The sequence below is a fragment of the Stigmatopora nigra genome, chromosome 14 (assembly GCF_051989575.1).
Source record: "Stigmatopora nigra isolate UIUO_SnigA chromosome 14, RoL_Snig_1.1, whole genome shotgun sequence".
Taxonomy (NCBI): domain Eukaryota; kingdom Metazoa; phylum Chordata; class Actinopteri; order Syngnathiformes; family Syngnathidae; genus Stigmatopora; species Stigmatopora nigra.
Window position 1 is genome coordinate 2,572,778 of NC_135521.1, and position 24,723 is coordinate 2,597,500.

Here is a 24,723-nt window from a genome sequence, read left to right on the forward strand (position 1 = left end):
GATACCTTTAAGATTATTTTTCATTTTCCACTATTTATTTGAAAAATCTTTTGTTATTCATTTTTTCTGAATCTGCAATTTGAATAAAATAGAATAAATAAACAGTAACTTCAAAGTTTTCATTAAGATTATTTTTATTTTACTTAAATATCATCAAAATGTATATTTTAATTAAAAAATACAAAGGTAAAAAAATCCATTTTTTTTATTTTTTAAAAAATGTTTTAGAGGAAAAACTCAAACCGTGAAAAGATTAAACAGTAGATATTTTCTTATTCCAAATTTCCTATTTTTGTCTTTAAACATTAAAAAATGACAAAAAAACAAAAAAGGATTAAAACATAAATACTGTTTTGTGCCAATAAACATCATTGTTTTCCTGTCTTATTTTCCTATATTAAGACGATATATCTTGAAAATGTCTGACTGGGCAGTGCCTTTAGTGCAGAAATCGTTACGTCATCAGAAATCGTCCGTCCACGATGTGATGATGTCACAAATCCGGAAATAAACAGTCCGAGTGCCCAGGCGACAACGCAACTTTATTTTTATCCATGTAATGTCAAACTTAAAGAACAACTCTCAACTTGCTGTTTATGTTTTTAGTCACTTTTGAATGTGTGCGTTTTGTTATTTCTAGACGTAGGTAGTTCGCACGTAGCTGGCCGAATGAAGCTAATAACAGCCATGTTACTGGATTTTGTTGCCTGAATGTTTTGAGGTGGCTTAACGAGGTAAGAGTTATTGGTGCCAAATATTTAACACCATAAACTTAAATGATCTTGGTTTATATATGTTTTTCATTTTGAATTTACGTCCATTTCGTCTTCGATGATGTCTTTCACGGCCAGTCGGAAATCATGGCTTCCTTACCCCGCTAATGGTTGTATACAGCATCCTAGTATTATGTCTGGCAGGATTTATTGTATTTTGCTAGTTGTCATGCTTGTATTAACACAAAATTATGTTGCATATCCTAACAGGATTGCAAATTAAATAGTAGTTTTCATGAAGCATCTATCTAAAATGTTTGATTTGACTTAAAAAAGGTAATCAGCCAATCAGCGTGACGCTCCCATTGGTGCATCCGGGATTTAGGTCTCTCACTAGCGGTTCACATATTTTACCACACAGGTTCGCGAAGAGCCATATACACCTATCAAAAGAGCCACATATGGCTCCCGAGCCATAGGTTCACTACCCCTGGTGTAAATTGTTGTTTGCTGCAGCTCTAATAAGAGCAAATTACATTTGATTTATTAATGAGCCAATCAGTTTACTCATTTCAAAACATAGGTGGGTAAATCACTATAAAAATGATGTTTTTTGGCAGCCCTGGTCTTGTTTGATATCCATCCATCGAATTTCAACAAATCTTCAGATGGCGTTCGAACTTGATGTGTTTGTGGGTAACACCACCATCATGGATGAGGAGGTTTATCAGCTCTGGTTGGATGGATATACAGGTAATCCATTTAAAGTACATGCACACAACATTCAAATGTGAATTTTCCTGAACAAAAATGTTGACTTGAGCAGTGAATGATGCGGTGAAGTTCCGAATGGAGGGTGGAGCACTGGAAGAGTGTGAGGCCAGCACGGACGTGCTGATGAGTGACACCATGGACCAGTACAGAACTTTCCAGATGTGCGAGCGTCTTCTGCACAGCCCCTCAAAACTGGCCAATCAGCTGCTATTTCAGATTCCCCCTCATCGACAAGCCGTACTCATTGAGAGGTAAATGGTTAGGTCCTTTCATGTGGTTTGCACGGTGGCCTAGAAGTGTCGTGTGAACCTTTGTTTTGGAAAGCGTTTAGAAATGGTGTTTGTATTGTGGCAATTTGCGTTTTGTGCTTTTTTTCTCCCTTTTTGCAAGGCATTTTGAGCATGCAACTGCGCCTGACACTTCATCCGGTTTAATTTCCGTTTCCAAATTTTAGGTATTATGACTTCGATGATGCATTTGTGCGTGAAGTCCTGGGCAAGAAACTCTCCAAGGGGACCAAGAAAGACTTGGATGACATCAGCGCCAAAACGAGTGTAACTCTCAAAAGCTGCAGACGGCAGGTAAAAATACAAGAACATTTCCACACTGCAAACAGGGAGAAAAAAACTTTAATGATCAAAATACACAAAAAGAGCACGTAAATGAGATGATGAAAAGCTACTAAATGTTGAAGAATAAAAAAATCTACTGCTTAAATTCTAAATGAAACAAAGTCTATATATAAATAAACAGGGTGTTCCAAAGTGTTCGACCCCATTTTGCAGGCCAATAATTCTGACAATTTTTGTTGGAATTACTTCAAATTTTCACAGCTTGTCGAGAAACGTTTCAAGTTTTTGTGTGGAACGTTTTTCATTTCTATTTTTTCTGTTCAAAAAATGTCGTTCACTTTAAAAAAAAAAGCATTTTGCCTTTTGAAAATGAAAATCAGACATCGGCATTGTCGTCATCATTGACTTGGCAAAAAGCCTAGTAGTCATCATACCCTCAGCAGCGTATGAAGAAAACTTTTGAAGTATGATTGGTCTATTCACTGAAGACAGTGCAGCGTGCCTTGTTCACAATTTTTTCAGAGAAGGGACCAACTACAAAACAAATTAGAACTTGGAATCAAAAATTAAAGAAAATGGCTGGAAAGTGGGTTTCCACACTTGCTCTTCTAACACTCTTCCAAGGACTATGGAGGAAGGCTTCACGAACCTGCTACACTGTCTTTGCTGATGTTGATGGCCATCCTGATGATTTAGGTATGCATTAGCAGCCTTTTTCTTGAAATATTTGGTGTCAAGTCCTAATTTGTTTTGTAGTTGGTGCTTCTTTGTAAAATTTGTGAAGATGTCACGCTGCACTATCTTCGGTGACTTAGTCCTAACATTCTCTAACAAGCAAAAATGGCATTTCTTAACGTGAAAATATAAAAATGTCAAACGTTACACAAAAAAAAAACTTTGAAGTCAAAATTTTCTTGGTGTTGTATCTGAAACAACTGAGAGTAACTTCGGACTGTTGCATTCATCTTGAATGTGATGTTCATTTATTTTGAAATGTACACTGTAAATGTACACACTGAAGACATTTTTTAAAATACCGGTTGCATTTTGACTATTTTATACCGGTTGTAGTTTGACAAGGCTAGGTGCATTCATGGCCTCATAAATATTCTCAAGCACACTGATCAATCAATCAGTCTGACACATTTCACCGCTTGCATAAATGTCGATGACATGTCGGATGTAATCCTATGCTCAAAGCAAAGGTTTACTTTTTATGGGTGCCGCACCTGGACTGGATGAATTTCACACAATTTCGCTATGCGAAGAAGGAAGTTTAGCACTGATACAAAATAAAACTTTCCGTTTTCTCAAAATAAAGCACCATTATCAATGAAGATAGCCAAGTCTGTCCATATTTTCCATTTTCATGAACAGATACTTAAATTTTTCATGAGCTTATGTTCTCATGCAGAAAAAAGACTAGCTCATACGATATATTCAATTGGATTAGATTTTTCGTCATAAAACAATAAACACAAAGATTCCCTTTAACATTGTTTATTCACAAATGGCTGACAAAGTGGTCACAGTGTGAACCCTCGTGAAATTCCAGTTGCGTTTTTGGATGTTTTCACGTGTACTCGTAAGAGCCCTCTTGATTTTCTCTCTCTGATTGGCGCAAACATTTCCAACCAGTAGAGAATGACCTGAGATGTTTCCGTAGTCGTGATGCAGAGGCATAACTGCTGTTCTTGGTGTAATTTCGGGGTAAGTTGCTAACCACAAACTTTTTACTCCGTACAGAAATACCACTTTTCTGCACGCATGTTATGTCAGTTGCTCATTTTTACAATTTTGACATTGTTTACAAATGCTGTAAGTTAGCAAGTTTTCAAATTTGAGGGGTCACCTTTTCACCATTAGATTGCAATTTGGAGAAGACATCAATTGGTTAATAGCAGGCTAAAGTCTGATCTCATTTTCTGAACTGCTTTATTCTCACTAGGGTTTTGAAGGGGTGGGGGATGGATTGCTTCGAGCCTATCCCAGCTGTCCTCAATCGTGGGTGGCTGTTGTGTGTGACAATATCACTACTAATCCTTACCTATTGTGTCTTTATTTCAGTTTGACAACTTCAAGCGGGTTTTCAAAATGGTGGAAGAGTTGAAGGGCCCTCTAGTGGAGAATATACGTCAGCATTTCCTTCTGTCGGACAAGCTTGCAAGGTAATGGTAATATTAAATATTGTACAGCAGTAGGCTAATGATAAAAGACAAAGGTTAATAGTACTACAGATTTTAGCCTACATTTAACTAATAGCTGTCTTCTCCAAATGTAATCTTGATGTTGAAAAGGTGACACTTCAAATCTGAAAAAATGGAGAAATTGACTGCATTTGCAAAAGATGCAAAACAATTTTAATTCTTCAACTCACACGTGTGAAAAATAAACTCAGTAGACTTTTTTTGTAATCTTGATGGTGAAAAGGTGACACTTCAAATCTGAAAAAATGGAGAAGTTGACCGCATTTGCAATAGATGCAGAAAAAATATTATTCTTCAACTCACGAGTGTGACAAATAAAATCAGTACACTTTTTGTTAAAGAGTAAAGCTCATAGTTAGCTTCTTAGCATGTGAACACCTGGTGAATATTTCAAAATAAAAACCGGCCATGTTTAACATGTAAATGCAAAGTTACTTTCACATATCTCATTCTATATATAGCTTTGAAATGATGTCCTTTAGGAATAATCTGGTTAGAAAAACAGCATTCACATTCAGCCGAAGATGTTTTGGATTCAATTAAAGATTTTCTCTTCGGCTCTTATTGGCATAAGACAAAAATATCTTTGGGTTTCTCACCTATGTCACACTCTACTTTAGACTAGCTTTCAAATGGCATGCTATGCATTGTCATTAATTTTTTAAAGTATTTTTAATACAGTCTATGCTCTAATCACGAAAAATAGTTTGAATAATTTGCATTTGCATGGGTGTTTTGTGAGGCTCTATTCTCACTACTTAAGTGACTAAATTGGCTTATTCTTCAATTTTGTGACACACAAATTGCATATCGCCCAACAAAATGTGTTATCGTAACAGGCCTCGACTCGAGACATTCCTAACGATTTGCAGGACGCCCTTGTAGCACCACAATGTCTTTGCATCAAGGAAAAGAGTGGAGCACTAATCGCTTTCTTGGCTCGTTTACAGGGATTACGCAGCCATTGTGTTCTTTGCCAACAATCGCTTTGAGACGGGGAAGAGAAAGCTGCAATATCTCACGTTCCAGGACTTTGCTTTCTGCGCTGGACAACTTATCAGCAACTGGACCGTCGGTGCAGTCGGTTAGAGTTTCTTACATTCAAAGGCTAAATTCCAGATTTTATCTTTGGCAAATGGTTTGTGCTCATATTTGAACCAGAGAGGGTTTTTACGTCATTCTGCTCACAAATCAACAAACGGCAGTCTCGGTTGACGTCAAAACACTTTGGGGGGTTCAGACAAGTACGTCTAGCCCACCACAAGAAGGCATCGGATCCCCGGGAAGGCTTGAGAATCTAGGTCCTAAACTCTAGGAAGACTAAATCTTTACCTTATGGGACTATTGATGTCATTAGACATGGAATCTGTTTGGCCTGGTGAGGGAAAATGAATGAATGAAAAAGATTGGATCTCAAGCTGTGAGTTCAATAGAAAAATGGATTCCATTCATCAATTAGTTGAATGATCAATTATTGATGAAAAAAACATCAATTGTATTACGTAAATAGAAAATATTTTTTAACAAATGAATTTTTTTTGTTAAGAGCCAAGAGCAATACAAATATATATATATATATATATATATATATATATATATATATATATATATATATATATATATATATATATATATATATATATATATATATATATATATATATATATATATATATATATATATATATATATATATATATATATATATATATATTCATTCATTTATTTTCTGAACCGCTTTATCCTCATTAGGGTCGCAGGGGGTGCTGGAGCCTATCCCAGCTGACTCCAGGCCAGATGCGGGGGACACCTTGTATCAGTGGCCAGCCGAATGCTGGGCACGATGAGATGGACAACCATGCACACCCATAGCCAATTTAGAGTGTCCAATAGCCTACCATACATGTTTTTGGAATGTGGGAGGAAACCTGAGTGCCTGGAGGAAAGGCACGAAGGCCCGGGGAGAACATGCAAACTCCACACAGGTGGACCCACCTGGATTGGACCTCAAAACCCCAAAGCTGTGATGCGCTAACCACTCGCAACACTGGTTCCGCCCCTAGGATATAAAATGTCAATTGAAAAACTATTGGACATCCATCACAGTCAATTGTAGTGCCCGTTCTACGTGGAATTGACCCGGTCTTACTTGCATTTCAGATAACATGGTGGACGACATGGACGTAGATCTGGACAAAGAATTTCTCCAAGAACTGAAAGAATTGAAGATTCTAATTTCTGACAAGGATCTGCTGGATCAACACAAAAGGTCAGGCACGTTGCACATTTTCACGGAATTTTTGCTGTAAATAGCACAGGCCTCACTCACATTGTCTCTTTTGTCACCAGTCTTGTGTGCACAGCTCTCCGTGGAAAAACCAAAGCTTTTCCTGAGATGGAGGCCAATTTCAAGGTTGAGTATTAAAATTGAAAAAAGTTCATCAGTAGAAGTAGCTTTTAACTCATTGGCTGCCATTGATGGCTATGGATGTCCAATTCTTTTTTTTCTGAGAGGTAGGCCAATTTCAAAGTGAGGGAGTAACATTAAAATAGTTTTTCAGCAGTAGATGTTTACTTTTAACTCAATGGTCGCCATTGGGGTTGCTATATGTCCAATCCTTTACTTACCTCTACTTACGAAATTCATTGGTTCCAGAACTTTTTTCGTAACTTTAATAAATCGTATGGAGGGGTGCACTTTATATGTACGTAAATTCTCTAATTCGTTCCACGGTCCTCACACAACTACGCACTAAACCCTTGAAATTTTGTAAAAGTCCCAATTTTGTATGAAAGATGTGAGGAAACACACAAAATTGAGAGAAAACCCAAAAATGCTAACCCGACGTGCTAATCACTCACCCACTGGGCTGATTTTGTGGATTTACAGGCCAATTCCTGTTGATTTGGGTTACTACTTCTTCCTGAGTGTTATGAAGCACTTCCAGACTATTTCCTGATTCTTTGGTGTCACTTCCTGTTGGATTTAGGACATTCAGTTCACAAAACCATTTTCTTTTGATTCTGTGGCATTCCAAAGTCAACTTTGACGATCAACCCTTCCAGTTCAAACTAATTTGCAAAATGCTACAACCTTTGACTTGCCGCACCTATAATGAGTGCATTTATTTTCAGAATCTTTCCAGAGGGTTGGTGAACATCGCCGTCAAGTTAACCAACACCAAAGACGTCCGTGATTTCTTCATCGACCTCGTGGAAAAGGTGTGTTTTTTTTTTTCGAAGGGCAGACAACATAAGGCCAGATGTGACTTCCCCCTCCTCTTTGTAGTTCATCGAACCATGTCGCTCGGACCGATGGACGGCGGCCGACACCAGGCTTTACTTGACGCATTACGCCAACTCCGCACACATACTGGACACCTTCAAGTGAGTATTCTTCTGACCTATGCAATAATTGAACAACTGCATTTAGAAACGCTATTTGTGACCATGCCATAAGATCTTTGCGTCGGATATTGTCATAGTTGACATTTTTTAAAATATAAATTAAATAAATACACAATTCATTAGCTGCTTTAAATGCATTGCGATAAACTGATTACAATTCACAGTTTAAGGACGCTTGGACAATATATTACAGTGTCTATACTACCGTCAGTACTCGGAAGCTGAATTGTTGAAAAAAATGACATTTTTTAAAAAACTCATTAGCTGCCAATAATGTTTTTGACCCTGCCACCCTTCCATCTCAAATGAATTGGACGTCTACTTGCGATACATTAACTTAAATTTCACAGCAGAAGGATAATTGGACACCACATGATTAGACATGTTTCAACATCAATCAGATGGATTGTAATAGTTGACTAAATTATATTTTTCACAAAGAATACTCATTACCTGAAATTGATGGTTATTGACATCCATTCCTTTTGACAATGCGAATACATAAATATGCATTTACTGCTACACTCTCAGTTCAAATGAAACGGGCCGGCTATTAGTAATATAGTACTCGTTGATTTTGCAGTGGAAAGGTATTTTTCAGCGTGAATGGGTCGAAAGTTGTCATGGTTGACTGGATGGATAAAATTTTTCAAAACGAATACATATTAGCTACCATTGACTAGAATTGACAGACAATCCTGTGTTGTCCAGTCATCCTTCTGCTGTTAAATTCACAGAGTTTATTAGTAGTAGATGTCCAATCCATTTGATATTGCCAGCGAATAAACAAATATGTTCATTGGACCACAATGAACATTAGAATGAACAACAGAATGTTAATTTTGGAAGAAATTTGGACCACCCTCCCAGATCAATGGAGTGATCAATTCACTAATTATTTTTAGTAGTTTAGTTTTCTTTGGGTCATAAACGACGGAGGGCAGCAATTTCCCATCCCCTTCAACCCCCACCCACGTCCTCCAAAAAGTACACGAAAATAGGTCTGCGAAAGACGAGACGTGTAACAGCAGGGGTTCAATTCCCGAATGTGGCCCACCAGGCTGGTCTTTATCTCTTCCCAGGCGAGTCGCTGCTAAAACAGACGTCTTTGGTAAACTAAACAAAGTTAGATAAACACTGGCCATTTGGCTCTCACTCATCAAGTTGTGCGTCATCCTGTCTCATCCCTCATTCCTGGCGCTAGTAACGCCGGACGCTCCGAGGGGGTCCGTTCAGGAACGCCGGCCCACCTACGCGTTGCCTACAATTAGGAGGAGGAGAAAAAGGATTCATTCTTTTTATCATTTTGATATGTGGGATGTCAAAATGTCAAAATTCTCTTTTTTTGAGACACCCGATTATTGTCGTCAATTTACTCATCTGTTTCTTTTATTTTTATTTTTTTTATTCCGAATTAAGTGGTGAAAACTGTTAAAATTCTGATTTACATTTTTAAAATGCTTTTCATCTATATTTTTTAGTACAAAGATTTAAAACAGCAATACCTTTAGTTTTATCTCTATCACTTTTCTATTTTGACTATTTTGTTTCAAAAAATTGAATGAGTAATTATATTAAAATTTACTGTCAAAATAATTGAAAATATTTTACAACTTACAAATACCTTGTTAATATTTGTACTATAAAGTAACAGTTATATGAACATTTTTGGGCACTCCTGATCCTTTTCAATATTTTTCTTGATAAATAAATGATCAGCAGATCAGTATTTTCAGTAAAATATAGCATTTAACAGACAAACAGCAATATTTGAGAAATGAAATGAAGTTTGTAGGCTTTACACAAAGTGCAATAATTACTTAAAGAAAAGTAGGAAGGTGCATCCATTTTGCTTCTTTTGTTTTAGGACACCCCTATTATATGCATAATCCAACTGTCCTCAACTAGCTTTTAAAGCTTATTTTCACTGCTGGGCGATTATAAAAGTTATCCTTCGAGGCAGTCCTAGTAACATTGGACTTGATTCAAATGTTGACCTCTGCAGTTTGGGTGAATTCCAAATTGGATGATCTCATTCAACTCTGGAGTCCCCACTGTACTTATTTTTCACGTCAACATTCCGCGCTGGACCAACTCCCGCCCGTCCGCTCAACAAAGACATATTCATAAAGAGAAAGAGCGTGCGGCATAAACACGTAGTCGCTGGTCTAACGAGAAGGTGACTATTTTTTTTTTTGAACTTAGCTTGATTCTTGTTTTTCTTTTTCTCTCTTCTTTTGGACCGTAGACATCAAGTGGTGTGGGACAGATACATGGGCGTTATCAAAAGCTGCATCTTCAAAATGTATCACGACTGAGTCGAATTTGCTTCCAACTGCTTTTTTTGTTTTTGTTTTTTTAACTCTCCCCCACTGAGATGTTATTTTAACTCCCCTTGTATGGAAAGTTGTATTCCATATGCTTGATATTCAGCATTAACATCCACGTAAGTGAAAATTATTCTATTCCAATGTTCATAAAACCTGGCTTCATTTAAAAGTGAAGGGACCCAAATGATAGGTTTTCAGGAAGTAATTTATAACATTTGTAGTTAAGTTACTGCTTGCCATTGATGCAAATAGACATCAACCTTCCCTATTGTAATGGATCTCATGTTGATTAGAGATAATCTCATTGAAGTTCAGAGCAAAATAATGATTGGACGTCTAGCAGCGCCAATTAAGTTCAAGTATTTGACTAGATGAAATTGTTTTCAAATTCAATACTCATTAGCTGCAATCCACGGGAATATTGAAATGGGAGGGCTTGTACAAAGATTCATTTGGCAACCTCACAGTTTAAATAGATTGTATGTTGCTAGTGATAAAGTCATTGAAGGTAAAAGCAGAAGGATGATAGATTGGACCTCTATATCTGCCAATGAGTTAGAGATTTTCCAAACTAATGCTCATTTTTGCTATTGACGTCCAGTCCTTTTTATGTTGTTTATACTCATACAGCACAGGTCTACAAAATGTAGGGAAATATATGCTTGAGAGATTAAAAATGGCCAAAATGTACTTGCTGTGGTGACATGGATGGGAAACTAAAAGATTCAAGTGCTGCTTCGTAAAATTACTCAAAACATTTAATGTTATAGTTTTACACAAACAACTACAAATCTACTAGTACCTGCTTTAAAACATACGTCACCTTCCCCTTTTGTGATAATGTTTAGCCAGTATTAAATTGATTACCGTATTTACTCGCATATAAACCTCCCGCGAGCATGAGACGCATCCTTTAAATTGTTGAATTTTACGATTTCTTGTTGCTTATAAGCCGCCCCCTGATTCCCAATTTTTACCTCCATATTCATGGTTTTAATAGGGAGTATAAATGTGTTACTTTGAAGGGAAAATCTCAAGAAAAATTCTCACATTTTGTATTTCTGAGATACGGTATAAATTAAAAGCATATTATTAGGCTTAATATCATAAGGAAGTTAATTTGCCTTGCCTGTGTAAATGCAAATATCAAATTATTCAATTTGAAAATAAGAAATAAGTATCTTGATGATAACCTGGTGCTCTCTAATTACAGAAATTACATTTTTTTTCACCAGAATTTTAGGATGTTGTGGCAGCCATATTGCTTATAATGTCAACATTTCTCAATTATTTGGACGATTCATATTATTCCAATAGTTGTCACTTTTGAACAAGCGATAAAATGAAAAAAAATCAAAGTGGAATTTTGTTTTTTATTTCAAAATCAAGGCGACTTGCGTCTGGCCAGTCAGAACACATTTGACTAGGTTTAGATGGCAGCGTGCTAGGTAAAATGGGCGGGCCGGGACCTTTGTAAGGTGCCCCGATGGCCCACAAAATACTACTGCTGGCTGAAACTTACTAAGAACCCTTTTGTAGCATTTGTAGAACAGTGTCATTAGATATCTTTATGTTTGAGGAAAAAGTACATGCGTACATTAGTTGACACTGCATATTTTTAAGTCGCAGCACTACTTGATGCTTTTTACGTTTGTGGCAAGTCAGTTAAATGTCAAATTGAGTGCGGGGGCAAACTCAACATTGTCTTATTTTTCCCCCTTTCATTCATTCATCTGTTTCGGTTAATTCTCACAATATTAGCAGGGGGGCTGATCCCAACCAACTATGGAATACATCAGGGGTGGCCAACTCCGGTCCTCCAGAGCAGCTATCCAGTCTGTTTTCCATATCTTCCTCCTCTAGCACACCAGAATCAGATGATCAACTCATTAGCGAGCTTTCTAGAAGCTTCATAATGATCCCGAATATTTGATTCAGGTGTGTTGGTGGAGGGAGAGATGGAAAACGGACCGAATAGTGGCTCTCGAGGAGTTGGCAAGCCCCTGGAATACACCGTCAACTTGTTGCCAGCCAATTGAAGATTATTTTGCACAAAATATTTAAATTTTTTGTATCTTGGGGCACATTATCACAATATGAATTGTACCATTTTTTTATAGATACCCCCCATATGTCACAGTATACTACCTAACTATCAGCCCTCCTAGCCTGCAAACTGACGTCTTTATAAACAAAAGAGAGTATTTATGCCAAGATGTCATGGTGTTTTATATTTTTGTTCTCTCAGAGGCCTCATTAAAAAAAAGATATCTCAATTATTTGGTCCACGTGAGAAAAAATATCAATTGTATTGCCTGGGGATGAAAGCCAGAAAGAGCGCTGGAAAAATAAAATGTGACAGCAAATGAAGGCTTTCTGCTAGATCTGACTTCACTTCTAAGAATTTGCTGTATGTTTGTGTGTGGTCAGGGAAAATGGGGAGTGTGCGGGGGTTCAAGCAGTTGGTCTGCGAGTGGGGGGGTTGCCAGCGTGATTTTTGACAAGATCCTCCTGGAATCACAGCTGCCGCCACCCGCAAACATACGCGTCGTAAAGATACAAAGGCGCCAAATGGTGGGATTGGCCTCGTTGTACACCTAGATTGCTCGTCGACAAAAATGACTTTTTTTTTATCACCAAACAAAGGGGGAATCTCAAAACACGGCAGAAATAAGTAATATTAATATTTCAAGACCATGCTGATATTGGCACGTCACAAAAATGTTCAACTATACATCCGGACTCAAGCTATGTGTTGGACAATTTTGGAGACTAAGGTGCCATCTGTCAATAATTTAAGAGTAATTTAAGGGTACTGACAGCACATACATTTAGGAACATTTCCTGTTGATTTTAGTGCATTTTCCGGTGACATTCAGCTATTTTGGGGTCTCTTCCTGCACATTTTGGATCATTTTCTGTCAATTTTAGAGCACTGCATAGTCACTTTGATTTTGGATTACTATCTAATGTTATGGGGCCATTCCCAGGTCACTTCTTGTACATTTTAAGGAAATTTAAGAAAATATTTTCATGAAACAATGACCATCAATGGAGAAACAAATAGGCAACAATATACAGTGGTTTTTTGTCAACTACATCAAGACTTGATAATAAATATCATTTTTATTAATGTTGATTACAGTGGGGCAAATTAATATTTACTCAACCACCAATTGTGCAAGTTCTCCTACTTAGAGAGGCCTGTAATTGTCAAAATGGGTAAATGGGAATGTGGAGGGAAAAAAACTGAAAATTGTTTGATTTTTAACAAATTTATTTCCCGAATTAAAGTGGAAAATAAGTATTTGGTCACCTACAAACAAGCAAGATTTCTGGCTGTCAGGTCAGACTTCCAACAAAGTCTCCATTTGTTACCTGTATTAATAGAAACTGTTGTAACTCGTTATTGGTATAAAAGACACCCGTCCACAACCTTAGTCTCTCACAATCCAAACTCCACCATGGCCAAGACCAAAAAGAGCTGTCGAAGGACACCAGAGACAAAATTGTAGATCTGCACCAGGCTAGGAAGACTGAATCTGCAATAGGTGAAATGCTTGGTGTAAAGAAATCAACTGTGGGAGCAATTATTAGAAAAGGGAAGACATACAAGACCACTGATAATCTCCCTCGATCTGGGGCTCCATGCAAGATCTCTTATTGTGCAACTTCCACAGGAATACTATGAAGAATTGAAATAGTGTAAAATATAGACTATGAGTTATCAAAGTTACTGAAGGTGAAAAAACCCAGGGTTCAAAATGTGAGTCGACCATAAGCGTGAAAGTATTTCATAATGTTCTGGAACAAAGCCTCGGGTCACGTCTATCTTGAGTCATGCTTCGATTGCTCTCACGTAACTCCCGATTTTGCAACACCCAGAACAAATTCATGCTTCGTCCAGGAATGATTCTGAACGGCGTCAACTGTTAGTCGCGTCAGGTCCGAAAGACGCCAAGTGGACACTTTTTCCACTTTCTCTTGCTCCGCTCTCTCATTTTTGTCAACACTCCATTTATTTCTCTCTCTCCCTCCCAGCTATAAATATCCTTGGTTTCTTTTTTTTTGCGGGTTCGTGGAAAATGAGGGACGGGGGAGGTAAATATAGGTGTATGGGGGGGGGGGAGCAAGGAGCTTTTGCGGGGGTTTTAGTTTAAACGAAACCAGGTGTGTTGTTGGAGCGAGACGCTTTCGGTGGGGCGGGGGGTCGCGTGTGAATCTGTGAAGTTGCTGTTCGCTCGCCATTTGGACGGAGTTTTTGGGCCGTGGACCAGGAATTTGCATCTCTAGGCCAGGGGCCGGCAGGGGGGCTTTGCTGGGGGGGAAGACGGCTGAGTGGGCGGTCGCTGGCTGGCTTGCTGGCCGACTCTCCTTCTCTCCCTCCCTTTTTCTTCCTTTCTTCCTTCCGCATGTGTTCAGCTGCTCAGGCTGTCTTGCGCTCAGTCTCTCGGGGCGCGCCGCTCAGAACCGCATTGGGACTCACCGGGGTCAAGCCGACGACCAACTGCTGGTGAGTTGCTACCAAGCTGACTGACTGTTGTTCCATTTCTAGGTGCTTTAGATGCTATCCGTAGTTTTTCCATTCAATACAGTTGTTTCTTTCAAACTCACGATTCAAATCTATGAAGTTTTGGTCGGGGTTGTCACAAATTGTCGATAGCGGATTAGTCACCGATTATTTTAGCAAGTAGTAAACCCGTGTGAAAAACTATTCAGTCCGGCCTTTTCATTTTAGCTAGGTAAAAAAAAGGCTTACTATACAATCAGAATGTTGGCCCTTCTTTTTTTTTTTTTAAAATAAAAAACAAATTAAACCTTATCACATAAAGTTTAATATGTATACTTTTTCATCAAATTGTTTTTCATGAATCAAATAATTTGGAATTAATTAAAAAGGAGAAATACTGGTAAAAGACTATTTAAATAAATGAAAAAAAATTAACAAAAAACATGTTTTATGAATGTAAAAGATGTGAAAGAATGAAAGAATAATATTTACTTCAATAATGTTGTACTTAAATATTTACTAAGAGGGTCACATCGACAATTACTTGGTCAACAATGCTTCTCGTTGGCGAATGAATCAAAACAATTGTCGATTAGTACGATCCGTTAGTCGACTCCTCTATTTTAAATCAAACTTATTCCAGGCATTGCTATCAAACAGCAGTTCTCAACGTCTAATGCCCTCCTGTTGTACGTAAAAGAATCACCGAATTAAGAGCACTAACTCAGTTAAATTGACTATATAAATAATTATATTTTTGCTATATATATATATATATATATATATATATATATATATATATATATATATATATATATATATATATATATATATATATATATATATATATATATATATATATATATATATATATATATATATATATATATATATATATATATATATATATATATATATATATATTCAACTAAAAAAAAACATAAGCATCTAAAATGAATATAAACATACATTTTATAATTATTTTCTTCTGTTTTTCTGATTATTATTTTAGTTTTGGGACTTATTCTTACAAAAGTTAAGGAAACAGTATGCAGAATTTCCTGGGGGACAACTGAAAAAGAATGACTCGGAAATAGAGGAAAGATTACAAACATCTGAAATTAATATAAACATTGAAAAAAAGACCTGCCTAGATACATAAATATGGGAAAAACAGAAAATAATATACATAAATATCCAAAATAGAATTCATGAAAATGAAATAAAAATAAAAAAATACATATATATAGAAAATGACAAAATAAAAGACTGGATTGTCAATGTAAGTGAAATGAGTCGATTTTGACAACAAACATATTTTTAATTCACCACCTTTCATGCCTTAACTTCTGTGCCGTTGACGGTGACAGTTCTCTAATACATTTAAATAGGGACTTCCAAATGCAAATGTATCTAACCTTGGTGCGAGTGGGCGAAGGTGACAGGAAGCTCTTTCTCTGTGAACATGTCACGTGACTGCGCTCTACTTTTGGAGCGCGGTCCAGTCACGCGGCCCTATAATCACCGTCGCCGGTCGTAATAGACGGGTAGAACATGCCCGGCCGTCGTCATCCTCGCGCACCGCAGGGTCAACGCTGTCAAACAAATAAAGGCCATGACTGCATTCCGATCTACAGTAAAACGACACCACGGTTAACTGCTTAGGGAATACCCTACGGTGGCAAAATCCTCAGTTTGGAACACCCGCAACGTCATCAGCCTCTTCTCGTGACTTTTTTTTTGATGTATGACAAATTATCATCGACCTTTTCCCCGTGACTTCTTTTTAAATTGATGATGTATGACAAATTATCCTAAACAATCTTTTTTAATTGAATGTAATTTTTTACTTGGGATGTCCCAATGCAGATGTTTTTTTTTTTATTTACCATCCGTTTTTTCCCCTCCAAGATATCTTATGCTGATACCCATCCGATGACCATATTTTTAGACAAATAATGCAAGAAATGAATGTAACAAGTAAATGACAAATCCTAGTGATTTGATTCAAAAGCAGCATAAAAACTTGCAACATTGGTGACTACTAGATTAGAGCTGAAATTGTTACTAAATTCTAAAAGTAGTATCACATCATGACATTAAAATAGGTCACTCATTAAAATGCTATTACTTTCAAAAAATCAACTTTAGAGCATTATTGAGAGGCAACAACAAGATATTATTTCTTATGCAAATGCCCCAAAATATATAGGTGACCATAATTCAAAGGAATTTACCCATAAATGACCCAAAAGCAAATCAATGATCATGTAATCATATTCTGCACTTGCAAAATTACTTTCGGGCGCTGATGATAACTCATGATCGCATAGAGACATCACAATTTTCTACCACGTCGCATTGCATTGTGGGTAACTAATGAGCTAGTCCTCATCCGACAAAGTGCAATAGAGCTGTTGCCGTATTCCCGTGCATTTCAATTTTCACTGTTCCCTGTTACAACATATTAGTTATTATCAACAGAGGGGTCGTGCAACTTTTCCATCTGTCATCCATTTTTTTTGTTGTCTCCATTTTTGTAAGCCATCTTCAATTCTTTTTTTCCCCTCTGAATTTGTCATGACTCATTTAACAATTTGGGATTTTTTGCTCTATTGTTACATAACATGAACCTTGCTAAGGTTGTAGGATGCTGTAGCCTAAATTTGCTGAGTTGGGGCGAAAGGCAGACAATATACCCTGAACCGGTCGCCAGTCAATTGATGGGAACACAAAAAGACAGACAACCGTTCAAACTCACAATCACACCACCACCAATTGGAATCGAACCCACGCTGCCCGTACCTAAGTCAGGTGAAATAACCCTTGCAGCTTCTGGCAGCTTCCAATTTGTTTTTAAACTTGTTAAATTAGTTATGAAATATTTATTATTAGCCCCTTGACTGCCTTACTTACATTTTTGGTCAAAATAAAACAGTCTCATGACAGGCTAGACTAGCAAAAATGCAACAGATGCCAAAAAACGTTTTGAAGTTAACGACACCCTGTAGAAACGAAAAATAATGGTTGGGGTCCATTAGTTTCTGTCATCTCTTGCCAGCTTCAAGAAATAATCACCCGTCGCAAAACAGTTGCTCGAATGTCAACAAAAGACAAGTGTGGACGAATATTTTACTGTACCGTTTTTATTTTCAAGAAAAAATATTCATAAAAAATATATGAATGATCTCAGAATGCTAATATATATATATAGCTAGTATATTGGGATGGTCATTTGTCTTCACAACATCCGGAAATTATGCAAACGAAGGAAATAGACATATATTTCAACTAAAATGCAATTTTTCAGAAGCATGAATCGTTCCAGCATCAGACAGTAAAGAGTTCCAAAATTTTTAATGCCTGAATTGATAAAATTTGACTTGTGGAAAAAGAATTTGGGGTTCAAATATTGCGCTTTTTAAAAAAAACTGATCATTCCTAGCTTTTCTACTGCTCTGCCAACTAGCAAACAAATGTTGTCAGAATAATGTATTTAAAGCTGATTGAAAGTGTGGTACAGTATAAATTTTAATGTTGTATTATGTTTTTTTCCGCCAGATGCCGATTGAGCGGGCTGACCGTCCAACTCTGACTGCCATTCTCCTGCCTCATCGTTGTGTGTGCGCGCACACGTCTGTGTTTATGTGCGTGCTTGTCTGACGTGGGTATTATGCAGGGTGCGTGTTTGGCAATCGTGTGCGCGCTCCTCCAAAGCGTCATTTCGCAGCCACCCAAAGACATTGACACCCAAACGGTATGGATCTCTTTCCTCACCCTCGTAAACACGTCATACATGTTTGGATTATTTCTTTGAAAAAAAAAACACTCATGCACACACAGTATTGCCTTTCTGCTGGTGATCTGGGTGGAAATACCAGGATAAGTTGCATTTCTTTTGGCCTGAATTCACTTTCTATCAAACATTCATGGCAGTTACAATGAAACATAATAGTATTCCATTCCTTTTCAATATTGTACCGGTGTATTTTTATTTTTTGTAGTATATATTATTTTAGCATCTGTAAATTCCTATTGGTTCTTCTCGGGCTTGCGTGGGTTTTTTTCAGCATATTCTGGTTCCCCAAAAAACATGCAGAGTAGGCTATTTGAACACACTAAATTGCCCCAAGAGTGTGACCGCAAATGTTTGTCTCTGACTGCAATTGGCTGGGGACAGTCTCCATACTAGTGAGGATAAGCGGTATAGAAAATGAAGGGAAGAATAAATTCCTATTGTATTTTGTTTACTGAGAGAATTGTTTTTGCAGGAATGCACAGATGGCTATCATTGGGACCCTCAGACAGAGCACTGCAAAGGTAAATATATATATATATTTTTTTGATTATGATTGAGAAATGTAATTTAAATTGTAGGACTGAATGATTGCTTCCAGTCCTCTCAATTTGACGTCTATAGTCGTCAGTGACAGCCAATGTGCTTCAAAGTATACAATAGGGTCTCACAATGAGTTTATATACCTTTGATAAAATAGAGTAACTCAACAAAAAACCTTCAAATTCAATTTTTCTGCGTCGATGATTCATATAACAGTGAGGTTATAATGGTTTGTTTTGAAAGTGTTGTATTTAGTTTTATTGATTTGGGAGGATACACTCCCCTCTGGTGGTAAGAGCTTAATTACATATTTTTTCTAAAAGGGCTAAATCCAGCTGCTCTCTGTTAGGCTAATATGCATTTGTACAATGGAAAATGTAAGAGTTGAGAACTATGTTTGTGTCACCTGTTGTTTTTGCTCAATGGCAATGAATGAGTTAGCTGTTGTTATTGAGTAAACTCAACTTAGCTAGTGAAGGATATAGATATATCACATTGGCATAAACACTTTTAAAGTGGTGGTATTCTTACAGAAAGTTGATTGTATGTAGGGTCAAAGTGTTTTGTTTTGAAGCTTAGCTATCATTTTTTTTTTAAAAGCAATGTGTTTGGTTTAGTTTTCTGTAGTTGTTGATGATTTCAACAATCTGACGTTTTTAACTGATTATTGATGATAAACATTGAGTAGATTTGATTTTAACCTATTTGTTTTTTCTTCACGTTTTATATTACTTATATGTGAAATATAAATCTGCTTTTTTTATTCCATCACCTTATCATGTTGGTGAGGTCTTAACCATTTGGAGAAGGACTGTGCCTAAATGATGTCAAAGGTCAAGTTTTTTGCTCAAATATCAAGTAGATGACATTCATGTCCTAAAGATTTTGTCCTGAACATTTGATTTAAAAGAAAATACTGATATGTGTCGTAAAACTTTTATGATCCACTATAATTGATCGTAATTTAGATCATAAAACCCAATGGCCCAAATCATCTTTTGCATTTTCCCCTGTAGCTCCAGTTCTATTAGGATTTTTTTAATGAAATAAAAAGGTCGCCATTTCTATGGGCCTTATAGAATGTTAAAATTGTTATCCATTTCCTAAAGTAGACTGGCAAACTATTCAAATTGTTTGTTTTTTTCCTCTTATTTTACAATGTTAAGTTGACTTAGCCACTGTTTTGTTGCCCCCAGACATAAATGAGTGCGAAACGATCCCTGATGCATGCAAGGGGGAGATGAAATGCTTCAACCACTACGGCGGCTACCTGTGCCTCCCCCGCTCGGCCTCGGTCATCCCGGCCCCAGAGCCCCCTGTCGCTCCCACCGAGGCCTTCAACCCTTGCCCCCTAGGCTACGTGCCTCAGGGCGACAGCTGCGTGGGTGAGCAGATCTCATAGTAGAAATCTATGCAGCAAATTCTATTATTATTACTATTGTCTTCATAATTGTTTTCTTCCTACTATGAAGACCCGAATAATAGTAGGGAGTGGAAAATTCCAAGTGTATTAATAATAGTAGGCAGCGGAATAATAGTAGGCAGTGGAAAATTCCAAAAATAATGAATATTAGTAGTAGTAGCAGTAGTACTATTATTCCGGTGCCTACTATTATTAATTCATTTGGAATTGTCCACTCCCTACTATTATTCCAGTGCCTACTATTATTCGGGTCTTCATAGTAGTGTCATTTTGAGCTGTTGCTATCGATTAATTAGTTTAAGTAAATGGTTAATAAACAATGTGTTGCTGAATAAGTTTAGATGGAAACCAAGAAAGAAGTGTTTATGCTTGCAATATACTATTGCAATATAAAAAAATAAAAAATAATTTAAATAAATAAATATATATATAAATAGAAAATATATAATTAAAAATAGTAATAATAGATATAAAAATATATCAATACATAAATAAATAATTAGAAATAGAAAATCCCAATATGTGTGCCTCGCTCAAGGACGAGTGGTCAACATGCCTGTTGGGTTTGCTCTTAAAAATTCTTCCCATCAGTTCCCTCACATTAAAGAGTGTCTTTGAATCCGTTGTTAGATGTGGACGAGTGCGAGCGAGATGAACACGACTGCCAGCCCAGCCAGCAATGTGTCAACACCCTTGGGGCCTTCGCCTGCCACTGCCCCGACGGCTACCGCAAAGTGGGCACCGAGTGCATCGGTGAGGCCTCCGACATTTCTCTGATCCCACTAAGCGCTGAGCACTCACCACTCTTCCACCAGATATCGACGAATGCAGGTACCGCTACTGCCAGCACCGTTGCGTCAATGTTCCAGGTTCTTTCACGTGCCAGTGCGAGCCTGGCTTCCAGCTGGCAGGAAATAACCGATCTTGCGTGGGTAAGTCTCAACCCCATTAACGACAACATTGTCTTCCTGCTGTGATCTCAAGTGATGTCCGATCCATATATATATTTATATATATACACATATATATTTGTGTGTGTATATCTTATACAATAAATAAATAAATAAATAAGACCACCCATTGCTGCAGTGGCTTGGTGCGGGCAGTCTGGGTTCGATTCCCACTCAGAGGCAGTGAGATTGTGAGAGCGAACCCTGCAACCTTTTTGAGGATGGGCGGTATGGAAGATGAATATATATATGTAAATTTATACATATAAATTAATTAGTACAGAAATTACATTTTATTGTAGAGAAATATTAAGTTGACGCATGTGATTTAAAAAGATCCGGTCTACGCCCTATGGTGCCGTGTGTTTGACCCCTGTGGCCTGAACTAATAATTTGAGGGCATTTCTCCTCGTCAGACGTGAACGAGTGCGAAATGGGCGCACCGTGTTCTCAGCGGTGTTACAACACCTATGGCACCTTCCTCTGTCGCTGCGACCACGGCTATGAGCTGGGACCCGACGGATTTGCTTGTAACGGTAAGCCACCGTCGGCCTGGCCTCCCGTGACACGTTTGGGAGTGTCTGGATCTGCTTCCACTTTGACAGACGTGGACGAGTGCAGCTACTCCAGCTATTTGTGCCAGCATCGCTGCGTCAACCAGCCCGGAAAGTTCTCTTGTGTCTGCCCTGAAGGCTACCAGCTGCAAGGCACAAGACTATGTCAGGGTAAGCCGGCGAGTATTCGTTAATACGTACATTGTTTTTAAACTGAAAAATGGAAGATAAATATATATATGGGGGTGAAAAAGAAAAGAAAGTCACAATCTTTATTTAAAAAAAAGTCACCTTAAAAACATGAATGGCCCACGTTTTTGCTTATATATATATATATATATATATATATATATATATATATATATATATATATATATATAAGCATATAAAAAAAAAATATATATATATATATATATATATATATATATATAAGCATATAAAAAAAAATATATATATATATATATATAAGCATATAAAAAATATATATATAATATGGAAAATAATGACTTTTAGCCTAAAATATTTTCAATTTATAAATGGTAAAAGTACTTGTTTTCTTTTTAGATATGATTTCTTCAAAATGAAAAAAAAAATAAAAAAAAAAGAAAAAAAAAATCTATATATATATATATATATATATATATATATATATATATATATATATATATATATATATATATATATATATATATATATATATATATATATATATATATATATATATATATATATATATATATATATATATATATATATATATATATATATATATATATATATATATATATATATATATATATATATATATATATATATATATATATATATATATATATATATATATATATATATATATATATATATATATATATATATATATATATATATATATATATATATATATATATATATATATATATATATATATATATATATATATATATATATATATATATATATATATATATATATATATATATATATATATATATATATATATATATATATATATATATATATATATATATATATATATATATATATATATATATTATTTTTTTTTTCTTTTTAAAGAAATCATTAAAAAAAACAAGTACTTTTACCGTTTACAAATTGAAAATATTTTTAGGCTAAAAGTTGTCAATATTTTCCAGACATTGGTGCCCCGATAGACTGACTAAAATTTCTCTTTGGTGCCGGCCAGACATCAACGAATGTGAGACGGGTGAGCATCAGTGTACGTCCATGCAGACGTGTGTCAACATCCACGGCAGATACCAGTGCGTGGACGCCGACCGATGTGTGGATCCCTATGTGCAGGTGTCAGAAAAGTGAGTGGTTGCCTACAATGTGTATATTCTCCCAATTGTGTGGTGGCCAAATGAATGGTCCAAATGCTTTGCAAAAAGAAAAAAAAACCTCAAATTTTAATTGCTGCAAAACAAATATAAATAGCCATAAAATAAACCCAAATAAAGCCACAGCATGAACAGACCACCTGGAAGTAGACTAAATTTCAGGCAGGTAGACATTAGAACTACAACTCTTGTCCTGTTCCTGCCATAAAAGACAGTATTGTTTACCAAAGTGCAACTTTTTGCCCAACTAAAGCTACACACCCGTCTTTAGAATGTGGGAGGAAACCAGAGTACCCAGAAAAATCCCACGCAGGCACGAGTAGAATACCAACCAATACCTAGTGGCAATTTAGAGTGACCAATCAGCCCACCATACATGTTTTTGTAATGTGTAGAAAACCAGAATGACTGGAGGAAACCCACGCAGGCCCAGAGAGAGCGTTCAAACTCCACAAGGTTTGATGGACATGACCTGGATTTGGACTCAGGACTCCAGAGCTGTGAGGCCGACGCACTAATCACTCGCCCCACCGGGCCACCCTGGCTGTTTTCAATAATCAAATATTTTATAATGACATTGAAAATTTCTTAAGGAAGAGCTCTGCTCAACCCAGCTGGCTAGTTATTGAACTCCATCGTTCATTTTCAAACTGTCATTTTCAAACAAGTGTGGCTTGATGGCACGAGTAGTTAGTGCGTCGGCCCCACAGCTCTGGGGTCCTGGGTTCAAATCTGGGGTTGGTGTGTGAAGTTTTCATGTTCTCACTGGCCTGTGTGGTTTTCCTCTGGTTTCCTCCCATATTCCAAAAACGTGCATGGTAGGCTGATTGGACACTCTAAATTGTCCCTAGGTATGAGTGTGTGTGAATGGTTGTTTGTCTCCTTGTGCTCTGCGATTGACTGGCCACCAATTCTGGGTGTCCACCGACCCTAATGAGGATAAAGTCGTTCAGAAAATGAGATGAGATTCTCAAACAAAGTGTTCTTTTGATCTCTGATGTTCTGAAATGTTTTTGGCAGCCGCTGCATATGTCCGGTGACAAAGCCAGCGTGCAGAGATCTGCCATTTTCCATCGTGCACCGATACATGAGCATCACGTCTGAGCGTTCGGTGCCCTCAGACATCTTCCAGATCCAAGCCACCAGTGTCTCCCCAGGAGCCTACAACACCTTTCGCATTCGCTCAGGCGACCCGCAGGGAGACTTTTATATCCGGGTGAGAGGCATTATCCATTTTTCATCTCTATTTTGAAGATATGTGGCTCATTAAATCCCAATTTTGGGTTTACGGCGGGGGTTTCCAAATTAAATATAATAATATATATATACACATGTATATATATGTATATATATATATATATATATGTATATATATATATATATATATATATATATATATATATATGTATATATATATATGTATATATATATATATATATATATATATATATATATATATATATATATATATATATATATATATATATATATATATATATATATATATATATATATATATATATATATATATATATATATATATATATATATATATATATATATATATATATATATATATATATATA

The 24,723-nt window shown here is 36.5% G+C and overlaps 2 protein-coding genes across 4 annotated transcripts in view; both read left to right on the forward strand.

Moving 5' to 3' along the window:
- Positions 1 to 487: 487 nt before the first annotated feature.
- fibpa (fibroblast growth factor (acidic) intracellular binding protein a) lies at positions 488 to 18,201 on the forward strand. Of its 3 annotated transcripts, none has more exons than XM_077732624.1 (11): positions 488 to 734; positions 1,334 to 1,466; positions 1,540 to 1,738; positions 1,942 to 2,068; positions 4,127 to 4,227; positions 5,217 to 5,350; positions 6,426 to 6,534; positions 6,615 to 6,678; positions 7,401 to 7,487; positions 7,555 to 7,652; positions 18,075 to 18,201. In XM_077732624.1, the coding sequence occupies exons 2-11, from the start codon at positions 1,382 to 1,384 to the stop codon at positions 18,106 to 18,108; spliced, it is 1,038 nt and encodes a 345-aa protein (XP_077588750.1). In that variant the 5' UTR covers positions 488 to 734; positions 1,334 to 1,381; the 3' UTR covers positions 18,109 to 18,201. The 3 variants fall into 3 exon arrangements, with proteins under 3 accessions (XP_077588750.1, XP_077588748.1, XP_077588749.1); XM_077732622.1 differs by lacking the exon at positions 18,075 to 18,201 and adding an exon at positions 9,922 to 12,373; XM_077732623.1 differs by lacking the exon at positions 18,075 to 18,201 and adding an exon at positions 8,756 to 9,336.
- efemp2a (EGF-like fibulin extracellular matrix protein 2a) overlaps positions 18,128 to 24,723 on the forward strand; it is a 9,445-nt gene continuing 2,849 nt past the window's right edge. Inside the window, exons 1-9 of the mRNA XM_077732621.1 lie at positions 18,128 to 18,270; positions 18,785 to 18,833; positions 20,049 to 20,237; positions 20,906 to 21,028; positions 21,091 to 21,207; positions 21,642 to 21,761; positions 21,831 to 21,950; positions 22,984 to 23,110; positions 24,158 to 24,353. Coding sequence (XP_077588747.1) covers positions 18,187 to 18,270; positions 18,785 to 18,833; positions 20,049 to 20,237; positions 20,906 to 21,028; positions 21,091 to 21,207; positions 21,642 to 21,761; positions 21,831 to 21,950; positions 22,984 to 23,110; positions 24,158 to 24,353 — 1,125 coding nt within the window. The 5' untranslated portion in view covers positions 18,128 to 18,186. The remainder of the gene's footprint in view (positions 18,271 to 18,784; positions 18,834 to 20,048; positions 20,238 to 20,905; positions 21,029 to 21,090; positions 21,208 to 21,641; positions 21,762 to 21,830; positions 21,951 to 22,983; positions 23,111 to 24,157; positions 24,354 to 24,723) is intronic.

What these genes read in the sequence shown, in the direction of transcription:
- fibpa (XM_077732622.1), top strand. Translation starts at nt 1,382, where the DNA reads ATGGCGTTCGAACTTGATGTGTTTGTGGGTAACACCACCATCATGGAT. An exon ending in AGATGGAGGCCAATTTCAAG is followed by an intron (nt 6,679 to 7,400) that starts GTTGAGTATTAA and finishes ATTTATTTTCAG; the next exon opens with AATCTTTCCAGAGGGTTGGT. An exon ending in CACATACTGGACACCTTCAA is followed by an intron (nt 7,653 to 9,921) that starts GTGAGTATTCTT and finishes TTTGGACCGTAG; the next exon opens with ACATCAAGTGGTGTGGGACA.